General features: G+C 39.1%; 1 protein-coding gene across 3 annotated transcripts in view; it reads right to left on the reverse strand.

Annotated features, from left to right (window-relative positions):
- The window catches only part of LOC132958084 (inactive ubiquitin carboxyl-terminal hydrolase 53-like), a 32,630-nt gene extending 22,505 nt beyond the window's left edge, over nt 1–10,125 (reverse strand). Inside the window, exons 1-3 of one of the 3 annotated variants that reach the window (XM_061030691.1) lie at nt 9,592–10,125; nt 1,989–2,603; nt 660–752 (exon numbers count right to left, since the gene is read on the reverse strand). In XM_061030691.1, the coding sequence (XP_060886674.1) occupies nt 660–752; nt 1,989–2,132 (237 nt within the window). In that variant the 5' untranslated portion in view covers nt 2,133–2,603; nt 9,592–10,125. Of the gene's footprint in view, nt 1–659; nt 753–1,988; nt 2,604–9,476 lie in introns of all 3 variants that reach the window. The other 2 variants (XM_061030689.1, XM_061030690.1) reach the window with 2 other exon arrangements.
- Nucleotides 10,126–12,689: the final 2,564 nt, after the last annotated feature.

Genomic DNA, 12,689 nt, shown 5'->3' on the forward strand with positions numbered 1-12,689 from the left:
GAACCGGAAAAAATAAAAGTGGATCGTGCATCTCTAGGTATGCAGGCAGGTTCAACAACACCGTCACCTTCGGTTAAAAACAATGCATTCATGATGATACAGCAACATTCCTATCTGTCTGAATCAGTCCTGCCCCTACATGCTCCATATGACTGAGTGCTGAAAGGCTGTGTCCTTAAGTATACAGCACATAGTTTCATTCTGTATTGCGCAATCAATGCCATTCTTTGTGTGCTTTGTCATCAATTACTTGCTTGTCTATGTCAAACAGGTGCATTCTCATTCAACAAGCTACTTAAGAACACTCTTGGTATCTTAAGAAAGTCTAGATATCATGTGAATAAAAACCTGTTCTCTCCTAAAATAACCTTGTTGTTTCCTTGAGAGCATGACAACAAAGTTCTGAGCATTTATGTATATGTTTGATTTTCAATATTAGTAGCCCAACAGTGAGGGGTAAAATGCCATAAGCCTATTTATATTTTGCAATAATTGCCTACATATTTAAAAGCAGTTAGGCAAAGTCATTGAATCATTTATCAGTGTTTACGATTGAAGAGTAGCACTTAAAATAACAGTGCCACCAAACTTTGGCCATCATGATCATTTATTTTTCTCCAGGGAGAAGTTCATCAAATATGCTTCTGATTGTATTTTACCTTCAGAGCACAGAAGATGCAGGATTCCCCCAGACAGAAGTGCCCAGGTAGCTGCCTCAAGCTGCGTCTGAAGATGTCCAGCTGCCATAATACCTACACAAGAGAAAGAGGACATTGCTGTGATTATTTACACTTCAAAAAAGCTTAAAATTTTAGTTTTTCTTTGTCTGAGCTTTAAATGATGAAGCAAACACAGGAAGGTCTTGTTTTTGAGTCGGAGGCATCTTATTATGCACAAAAACTTTTGTGACATAAAGGTATTAAGGCATTAGGACAGAGTCTCCAAGGTCATGCGGATGAGGAGCTGACTAGGAGAAATAAGTGCCCTTGCAGAAACAAAGCCGAAGGTAATGATCATCTTCAACCAGCTCATCGGTTGGCTCACCCTCTGAGTCACAGTCTCTCAGAGTGACTTCACTGTGTGGCGGGGTGCAAGAAGGAAACAAATCCCCATGCCGTTTCCCCAAGAGCCAAGCCCAACCTTCAAGTAGATTACCAAATTGCTGGGATGGTCTGACCAATTAAGACACAGACTAATAGTAGAAGTCTCTGCATAAGGGTGAGGGTTCGCATAAGTAGTCATATTTTTAGAAGAGTCATGGTTTATACTCCTGGAGGGAGGAAGCAACCAGTGAATACAGTTGAATGTTATCTAGTATAAATAAAATAAATACTACTTTTTCCATATCGGTAATCATGTCAGTTAGTCAAACAGAAGGAAGAAAAATTTGCAAAGACTACTGGAACTTCTTCATTATCATTTTTATAAATTGGACCAGACGCTTTTGGTCCCCAGAGGAAGAAGTCTACGTAATGTGTTTATCAAATGGCTTCTCTGTGAAAACTGTGATTCCATTTATGTCTCTATGTTGATGAATTTTCATTTAACTCTGGTGATGTTCAAGCTGTTAGTACATATCTGAAACAAAAGGTCAGAATGTCAGATATAGATTTTATTGAACCTCTCATCCTTCCACTGAAGCTTTAATTCAGTTTCAATTTAAAACAGGATGATGGTGGTACAAACAAATATGGAAAATAAGATGCTTCTCATTACAGTGAAACACAAAATCCTCCCATAACTGTATAACTAATTGTAGAATAAAATCCATCCAATAAAAAAAAATTCTAAAGAGAAACTATAACTCATTATTGGCTGCAACAAAATAATAAAGGTATTCAATTAAATTTACAAAAAGAGGCCTTGGCTTGTACCTGCTTACATCCGATAGCTCACTATATCAAAAGGCGAAGAATAAATAGTTACACATCTCAAGAAATGCTGAATTAAATCCATTGTCAAACATCTCAAGCACCAGACAGACCTACCTGCACAGCGCTGTTGAGGAAGCAGCTGTTCTGGCCCGGCTCGTTCAGAAGTCCTTTGGTAGGGGCCAGAGACAGCATGCTCCCCGGCTGGTACGATTTCCCCAGATTGCCCCCCGGCTTCCTGAAGAACTTGGCCCATGCCATTGGATAGTGGGCTCTGCCTTTGGACAGGTGGGTTAGTCAGACGATGGCAGGGAGAGGGGGGTGTGGTAGTTGGGGTTTAAGTTATTCCACGAGCTGCAGCAGCTGCCCTGCTACACATGGGCTTCTAGTCCATTTCTGCAGCAACATGTAGAAGGTCCTTATATTGAGTCTGGTTCCCAAAAAGGTTCAAGTAAACAAAAAGAAAAGTTACAATCCAAGTTGTATGGGGACCCCTTTGATGATCAGCGTTCTGACACTTGTGATAAAATGTGAAATGATTACAGGGGAACACGCCTCTGTCATCCTTTAGTCTTGAAGGGTCGGTTTCACAACATCTTCAAAAGGGATTGCAGACCCCTTTGAGCCAATTTTGCCACATGGTGCTGATAGAAAAAAAGATTGTCAGCTGCAGTCAATAGTCCCTTTCGTAGCCTCATTCATTGTGATTTTTTTTCCAGGCCAGACAGCAATCTGGAGAAGAAGGGAGATGGAAAAGATAAAATCAGATTAAAGAAGACTTTATGGAGTTTTCATCAAACATTTATTTTTCCAGTATGTAACCCTTATTTTCTAACATGTTTTGATCAAGAATTTCACTGGGCAACTGTTTTTGGACTTGTTTCAGGACATGATTACAAAATTGATACTGTTGATAACCAAGCAATAAACTGAACATGCGGTCCTTCTTTCTGTGCTTGATCTAGTTCAGATGTCAAACTGGACTTCTGAAACATGTAAACAAAGCTTACACATTAACTTCTTCAAACACCCTTTGCACTGGAAGTGTGTCAAAGTAAGGCAGGCCCCTGTCAAGGTGCCTTAATGCAAGACTGAATTATTTTAAATTCTTCACCAACAGTCATTAGAAAATAAAAAAGGAGCACAGAGATGACTTTGCACATAATTTTTTACCATTTTGCAGCCACACAAAATTAACGTACAGAACGGAAAGATCCTGATAAGGAGTGTAAAAAGTAACGCTTTTTTAAATTCCAGTCACGTTGTGCTCAGAAGGACTCAACAGCAAACCCTAACTGCAGTAAATCTATTGACATAACAGACAAGTCTTTTCCAGCTCTCAGTATTGAAAAGTGCTTTCCCACTCTTTCCAAGCGCTTTGTACTCACTTTGACTAGAAAGCACAATCAAGGTAATTTCCATTATTGACCAACCCGTTACTTTTGTATCCGGTCAAAAGGTCTATGATTCATCAAAACTGGAATGAAAGACAAACAAAACACAACCAGAATCAAAAGCTTGTTGTTAAAAAAATGTGTTTAATGGACATTATTTTAAAAAGTCTTCATTTTCACTTTACAAAGAGAAAAAGAGAAAACCTGTACAACTGAGAAACTGCAAACATAAAAATATATATGATGGCACCTTAATGTTGATATCTGGAAATGTTGCCATCTTCTGCTGAAATAATAACTTCCTTGTGGACTTCATGTAAAAATGTATCACTATTATAAAATACTGTTGCCTGCATACAGTCAGACTGTTTTCATGTGTTTGTTAATAAAGTCTGCAGTTGCAGCTTCAGAAGAGAGCACAGACTGAAGTCGTTGGTCAGCAATGTGTGGACTAAGATCTAACATTATTTTCCAAGGCAAAAAGAAGCCTCAAGTTTCTTTTTGTGTTCTCCAGGCATTGTCATGCTTTTCTAAACTCAACTACAAAAGAGTGCTGGCATGACCTATTTCTAACACGAGAGGAGCAGCTGAGGACATCGTAACAAGACGCAGTTCATTGGATAAAACTTGCAGCTTAAACAACGTCGTGTGAAAAAGCAACAACAATCTGCAGAGAATGTGCAGCATACATATGAAAGCAGTGCTGAACACAGACTATACAATGAGAGGTTTGATGGATGAAAATGTTTGTGCTGAGTCAGCAAGTGGAAGTTGTGTCGAGGTTATCATAACGTTATCAGCACCTAATTAAGGCATGTCAGTTTTAATGTGTTTATTTTGTTTGTTTATTTTAAAGGATATTATTTTGTGTCACTTGTATTTCTTCCAAAGTTTCTTCTAAATACTAAAAAGAAAGAAAACTTAAGTTGTGGCAAAGCGGATCTTCTTCCAGTGCTAAAAAGCACAAATAAACAGCCAAAGAGTGTGTGTGTGTGTGATACATGGTGATTCATCCTTACATCTTAAAAAAATAACCTCGAAGAATAAACCTCAAACCTTTAGTTATTCAAAGTGAGCACAGGAAATACTGCCCTAGTTTCACGAACAATGAATATTCCCTCTTGTGACAGTCTCCAGGAGCTCAATAAGTTTCAGCCAAAACAGGTTGGACAACATTTCCATCCTGGTAATTCAACAATCCTCAATGGATAGTGATGTTGCAACAACGAGACCATAAGGCAAGTTAATGGTGCAACCTTAGGTTTAGTATTTCCAGTCGTCTAACTAAATATGCTTACATCCCTGTCTCTGTTCTTTGGAATGCTGGTGCTGTGGAGTTGCAATCGCTTAAGCTCCACAGTTGCTTAAGAGCGGCTGATTTCAGATTAGTTTTGTGGGTTGAAGGGCGGTTGGGAAAACTGAACACTCAACTATGCAGCTCACCTTTAAAAAAAAAAGACACCACAAGCCCTGACATGTTGGCTTTATCTTTAAATGACATCATCAGCAATGGTTGGAAACATGCAACACACACATCCACTCATAGACAATTATCAGCTTGTGAAGAATCGATAAACAAAAATTGTATTAGCCGCTCTTTTTATTTTACTATAACAAAATGAATACCTTTATTTCTAAGAAGTAACCACTCATTCCATGAAACAAGAATTAAACAATTCCCTCATAGAAAAAAGGGTCTATTTTTAGACATCACACATCCAAATTAACCCTCTAGCGTCTCCCTCCATATCAATGTGCTAGCGAGCAAAAACAGCACCACACATCCCCATGTCCACATCATTCACTGTCAATTTGACTGCAGTGAGAATGAAGCCTACACATGTTTTCTATTGTGACTTTGCTGACAACAGTGAGAGTAAATATGGCTCTGCCTTTCTGGTCCGAGAGATTTTTATTGCATTACAGCGGTCCACTTGAAAAACTGCCAACCTCACTTATGTTCAGCTTTATTTCAGTGTGAGCAAAAATTGGGGCATGTTGACAATTCAAGGATATCATTTTTGAATGATTAGGCTGTGTTGCTTCAGGGCAAAAATAATAATAATTAGAAAAATACTTAACTTATTTGAACTATTTAGCCTGTACTGAGAACTACAACATTTTACTTTATGTGTCAATTTCTGCCACAACACCCCCCCCCCCACACACACACACACACACACAAAGACAAACAAATAAAAAAAATATAGAGGCTTATCAGATTAGGTGTGACATCTTTCATCTGACACATCATGTGACAGACACCATGTTGTGTTTGTACTGCAGGACAGGCGCACATTTTTAGACATAGACTGGCTGAGTCACAATCCAGAAAGGTCAAAATGCCACATACTGCATCACACCTAACCTGTGAGTACACAGATAAAAGAATGATACGCTGGAAAAAAAAAAAAAGATGTTCGTCGTCTGCACAAGCATGGTGGCAATAGTTTAGTTATATAGTTCCAATTAAATGTGTTTTATTTTTAACTGTATCAATTCACAGAGAAATCTCACAATCTGTTTCCTATAGGGCTGCAGTGGGATCAACAGGCTGTTTACCATGAAAACATGGAAGAAATTAATACGTTCTTCATGACTGATACTGTTACAAAATGTCTCGTTGCAACGGATTAGAAGGCTAGTTTTATAGCAAGGAGGAAAGCTGCATGTACTGCAAACATCTATGACATTTCTAATGAATCATTACAGACAGCCGAGTCTTTGTATTCATTTTATAACAGTCTCTGACTTGCTCTTTATATCTGCTTATTTATTTTTGTTTCTATTTTGTAACTCACGTCAAAAGAAAATGCTCCCTGCAGAAACTCTGTTTGAACTTTCCTGAAGTTAGTTTACTTGCACCCAGATTTACAACACCAGGAACAAGAAAATATCACAAATTTGGTATAAGCTTCATAGTTCCACTGTAAGTGAATGAGTAAATTGTATTCATCACCGTTACTGATGCAAGACGACATTTCTGGCATTGACCTGTGAGTCATTGTCAAATAAATTCTAGCCTAAATATTTTTAAAATTGACTGAAATGTTGAAGGATATTATTGTACAAATGCACAGGTAAGAAATATAACCAACTTTAAGTTGTATATGTTATTATCCTGCTTCTAAATAAGTAGTACACATCTCAGTAGAAGCCAAACAAAAGAAGTCATTTCACTTATTGTCTCGAGAGCACTGTGCAGGAAGTCCGGACTTCCTAAACAAAGGCTTTCTCAGACGTGCAGAGCAGAGTCCAGGACTGACTCTTTTCCCTCCTTGTCACGTCGGAAATGCTAAGGCTAGCATCTTGGATCAATCAGCCAAAGAGTGTGTTGTGCATCAGCACCTACGACAGCCAGTAGTCAGGAGTCAGTAAGATGTGGGCATGCTGGTGTGAAGGCATGGGGAGTGGGATGCTCTAATTTATCTATTAGTGATCTGTTGATGGATAGCCTCATTAAGAAAGATTCAATTGATCTCTTCTGTAAGGTAATGCCAAGAGCCTCTGACGAATCAATCTACGGGTAATTGAGTCACGCTAATTCAATGTCTAAAAGACGTGAGAATAGAAACACAGCGTGGGAAGAGCATAAAAAGAGAATGAATTTCATGTATTCAAAGAGGCCTTTGTTGGGATTATACAACAGGGTACAGTCTTCTTTTTGTCCTGAACTCAGATCAATATATTTTCGCTGGATTATCCTCTATGCGCTTTGCAACCAAATATGTTCACTTCTCCCCCGTTACTCCTCAACTCACGTATGAGTAACTGTTTCTGTCTAAGTGACTGTTTCCACAGAAACTCAAACTTCCACGAAAAACTAAAAAAAGCTGCATCTTTTTTCACATTTTGAGTCACACTATTTGATGACATTCTTATACGAAGAAGAAGCAGACAAATTACATCAGAGACACATCACACTGAATCATATGTTGGGTCTAATGTCAGCTCTAAAATGGAAAAAAAAACTATTTACAACTTTTTCACTCCCACACTTAAGCAGCCCACACAAACGTTTGTTTTTTTTATTAATGCAAACTTGAACTTTAAATGCTGGTTGAAAACAAAAGTAGCTTGTATTTTGTACTAAAGAAGGTTGTTGCTACAGTATAAGAGACATAAACTTTTCTGTAAATTATTATACTTTACACTAGTTTTAAACAGATGAGGATTCATTTGCTACTCCTTCAATTTTCTTGGGTACTGTTGTGCCAAAGTTTGTGTAAAAGAAAAACTTAAAGCATGGAGCAAAAATGCTGAGCAAGGTAAGGAATTTGCATTCAATTTGTTGTATAAACAGCATTTTTAAAAGGCCTCACAACTCCAGTAAGGAGTACACTTGCCTTATTTTTACTCTTGTGTTGAATCATGCTTCATTTAATCAACAATCATTAACTATGACATGAAAAAACTTAACAAGTGGACAAATACTGACATTTTCCTCGCCACAGATACCCTAGAGGGAGGAAAAAGCTTTATTCATGCAAAGTTCTTAAAAGTCTGACTCATGGTAACCAGGAATGAAGTCACATCTTTTAATCACTGTTGACATCTCCCACTCAGACCTTTACTTCCACTTCATCTGCTTTTTTTATAAAGTGGTGTCACACATTTAGACATGAACTCATTTGTTTCCTGTTCACTGTGGACACCATGTTCTAATGTCTCACTATTTAACACCTATATTCTCCTGTCAGACTGTTTATTTTAAATTGGGGGCTATGAGGGGTAAAACACACAAACCTCTAAAAATACAACCGAAGCCGTAGCACAAGTAGCCTCCGCATGCAGGAGACGGAGCAATAAAATGTGACCCTGCATGCTTGAACCCTAAATTAATAGTGAAACTCGACTGTGAAATTCTCTACGGACTGCTGGCATGGTTAAAGCCTTCAGGCAACAATGCAGCGGTCGTTTCCTGCGTGGGCTTCCTGCTCAAAAGCTCGCCACCTTCCAGCACACGGTCATCGCGTTCAAGACTGTGAAACAGAACAGGTCACCCACATCGAGCTGAGTCACCCATTATTCCTTACTGCATCCAAGGGAGGAAGAGGGAGAACAAAAGCACATGTTCCAGGTTTCCCATCCTGAATAGAGCCTGATTGAAATATAACATCCTCTTCTGCGTTCTTTTACGATTGCTCCCATAACGGCTCCACATTTGACAGCAACTAATTAATAGCAAGTTTGATGACCAACATGTCTGTCCCTTTTTTACATATTCATCGTTCTCTGGATAAATTAACCCACTTTAAAAAAATTAAAAAAACATGAAATAGAAAATAATCTAGGTCATGTTTTTAATCACCTGCCACAATGTTGGCATAGTTCATTAGGGGGGAAAAAATCCTAACTAGAATACACAAAGGCCTATTCCAAGTATTCTTGCTCGACATGCTCTTCCACAAAGACATGACTAAAGGCTTGCAGCGAAAAACTGGTTTTCCTGCATGCCTCAACATTTACTTGGCCATCTCAGACTTGAAGCGAATCTTGCACAACCAACCAAAAGGATGAGTGTGCATGATGTTTATAGAGCTGATGATCTCACTGCTTCATCATCATCATCATCATCACCACTGTGCTTGAGGGTCTAATACCACAGAGAATGAATTAAAGTGGGAGAACCGTTTCCTCTAAGGGTGCACGGGAAATGTAGCCTTTTTTGCAAAGAGGCACCTGAATGTTACGTCTAAATATTCCAGAAAAAAAAAGAGACGCAATTTGAACCCTCTAAGTCCACACCAAAGCATGAGAGCAGACTTGGCAGTAAACTCAGACTGTGCTTGTTGGTTTATCCTGAGGTGACACTACACTATAAAAAATAAGGAAAGCTGATTAACATTAAGCTCTAAAATTACCTGAAACACATATTTATCGGACAGTTCAAACATGTCTGATTTACCAATATTATTGTGTCGAGGAGAACGAAATAGTCTACGAGATAAATAGGTTTAAGCCCACTTTTCTTTAGGCTATTATAAATATTTTATGACAAACAGACACTTAGCTTGCCAGCTGTCAACAAGGCGACAACAGTCGACTTACAATATTTAAAGTCACAACGAGTTTCAGCCGTCAGAAACACTGTCCACGTTAAGTTTTAAATACCTTTAAGAACCTAATTTCTAAGTTTAAAAAAAATGCTAACTAAAGCTTCATTACCTACTTGGTTGCTACAGCCAGGCCTACCTGGTTTCCGGCTTACCTGAGTTTCCAGGTGAGGCTACATTTCCGCCCTACGAAATGTTACTACTGCATAAACAGACACTCGGAAAGTTTCGACAACTGCTTGAGACGAACTTCAAGCAAGAGTTACTCACCTAATAGAGGCGAATAAGTCCGAGTGCTGTAATATCCCTCCGTATTCAAAGAGTTGAAGTATTTGTGTTGAGTTTCGGGGGGAGGTGCTGAGGAGTCGTTGGAGTAGCTGGTTAAAATCTACTTCAGGGGCTGACACAGAAGTTGGAAACTACAACGCCAACCAGAAACAAAGTGTGGTCTTGACGCCGCTAAAAACTTCACTCCCACTGGCTTTTTGTTGTGTTTCTTTCCCCTCTACAATCCCTCTTCAGACTCAGCAGCTGTCTCCGTCCACTTGCGATATATTCCGGGTTTTTCTTCAGAGGCGTGCGTAGTGTTGTGCGGTTCTGCAGCAGTTCGCTGATGCGCGGCGGTAGTGAGCAATAGTCGCTCGGTCGACTTCGGCACCTGAAATACTGGATTAGAGATGTTTTCAGAGCTGAGATGTCAAACCCCGCCTCTTCAACTGTGTATTTACTGCAGTCTGCCATGCTACTGTACGCCGCTGCCACAGCTCCAACGCGAGCGAACACATACACATACAGAGGAGCGCGCCGACACACACTCCCAACATTTGCAGAGCGCCAACTCTGCTGGCAGGCTCTGCAAATGTTGCTCCGTGGTGCAGGGGTTTGCAGCCCATTGCAACGTGTACTGTTTGTTTACAACTCCCTCTTTGCAATGTTGCATCTTTTAAAATACTTCAAAAGTGTAAAAATGTAGTTTCTCCTTTTACAAAAAGCCGTAAAATCAATTAAAATACATTTGGATACAACACTTCCTTGACTGTTTTCTGCTTCCAAGGTGCAAAATGTAGCAAACAAAACCACCTTCTACTAATATAATACCTGCATGCGTACGTATGCAAAGAAAGTGTGCATTGCAGTTGCAAAGTTGGCAATGATTACACCTGCTTCTTTCGGAGTCGTTATACCTCCGCTGGCATGGTAACACCCCAAAAATGTGACGACAATTATACGAGTAGTGATTAGGAACAAGTGAGAGCAGAGGAAAGTGATGTAAGGCTCTTGTTACCCAAACACCATCTGCCTGATCCTGTTATATAAAGAAAGCAACCAGAGAGTTGTACAATTAAATCTTTTCTCCCCTTGTTTGAAGCAGGGGAACTACTCTGTGTAACAGCCCTATCATGTTTCAAGTCTCCCAGCATGCTGAGACGTTTTTATATTGAAAAATGACATCAATTAAAATAAGTAGTTTGGATTGCCTCCACAAGAGGGCATATAATATGGGATATATTATTGTGAGTGCATACAATATAATTTAAAAAATATAGATTTCCAAAATCATCTACTGAAAATAGCATGTTTACTTATTCATAAATAAGCCTTCTGGAAATTGTTTTAATTTGTATTCATTTTTATAATAACTGGAAACAGAGTTTTAGCTGTGTCTTCGTATGCATGCTGCTAGTTTTGTCTATTTTTCTTTATTGATTTTTAAAAGAATTGTTTTTACTGTTGTAATTTTTTAGGTCTTGCAGATTTTCCCATCTTTTTTTAAAATTGTGTTCTTATTTTCCTTTTTCTTTTTGTTCCGTGAAGCACTTTGGGCTGCATGTTTATATGAGAGTTGCTTTAAACACCAAATCAGCCAATTACATGTTTTAATTGACTACATGTTCCTACAAGGAACTAAATGATGTGCTTTCTAAAAAATCAGCTCCATCCTCAAAGCTGAGGAAACTGTTGCCGGTGATCGAGTGTGCGGTGAGGGGTCACAATGTATCAGCGTGGTCCAGCCTTTCCCCAGGAAGTACTTGAAAGGGCCCATTGAGGAGACAATGCCTTTTCTCTCTCTGCACATTTCCTCAAGGGACATATAATGCTTCCTTTTAAAATGTAAAAAAATTCAAGAGTGCAATAATAATCAGTTTGAGTGATGTGTGCTTAATGATCCTGGTGTAAAATCCTTAAATTACCTTTTAACCCCTTAATGTGTGTATATAATACAGGAAATTAAATAACCATGCATCTCTTGAGCCATCCTTAAAGCTTGATGTTAATGTTTGTGGCTTTGCGTAACTTTTTAGACTTCTTAGACTTTCTAAGGCAAACAAATATTTGGTTATCAGTAAGCTAGATAGAGAAGATACCCTTTATGATGTTGGACATTCCCAGCCTGGCTGCAGGCCTCCTGGCTTTGAAGAGTTGCCACTGCATATCTTACACCCCCTCTATAAATTATGGATCAGACAGCTCAAACAGATCAGTTCTTTAACAAGCTCCGCAAATGTAAACTTTTCTTTTCTGACCTTGGTGGACAGCTTGCGATCCAGCCACTGAATATGTGCCCCGTCAGCACTGCTGCTGCTGCTTCACCCGGAGCCAAAAGTCTAAATCTGACTGTATCATTGCACTGACACTCCATTGCCTGGCTGGCATGCACTTTGAATGACTACAGCAGGATATAGGATCTCCTACCTTTTCTGATGTATGCTTTATTCATTTGTGCCTCTTGGTACATGTACTTCCTTTAACTTATCGCTTATTTGTGTGTGCAGTTAAATTGTCCTTAAACTCAAATCTAATGGCACAGCAAACCACTCATCTCTCACAAGTTGCATCCTACTGTGAAGGGCATTTTTAATTTAAGATTAATTAGCGAGACTTTGCCAGCTCTGCAAGGAGACAGGGCACACAGTAAACGTCCCGCAGAGAGCTGGTGCCATTGCCCTGACTTCTCACCTTGAGAAAGCCCCAATGAACAGCACAAGATCTGCTGAACACAGTGGATAAACAGAGCTCAGATGACACCTGCACCCTTCCTTAGTACACTAGTACAGATCAACCTAAGCAATCAAGTTGACTTTTAATGTGATAGGGTTTATTTTGTGCAGCCAACAGATTGCTGATGTTTTTCTTGTGTGATTGATAGATTCATTGATGATCCTGATTGGGTCACTGGGCAGCTAAATTCCATTTGAAGGGGGGGTATTTTTAGCGTGCTTGTCTGGCTTTTCAATCCATACTTACTGTACTCTACTGCCCTGAGATACAAAGAGAAAAGGGGGCAGCAATTCAAAAAGCACATTTAAAAAAGAATTGTGCTGTAGGGACTTTATGAGGCCAAGTGAAAAGTCAAAATCCAAGTTAAA

The sequence above is a fragment of the Labrus mixtus genome, chromosome 23 (assembly GCF_963584025.1).
Source record: "Labrus mixtus chromosome 23, fLabMix1.1, whole genome shotgun sequence".
Classification (NCBI taxonomy): domain Eukaryota; kingdom Metazoa; phylum Chordata; class Actinopteri; order Labriformes; family Labridae; genus Labrus; species Labrus mixtus.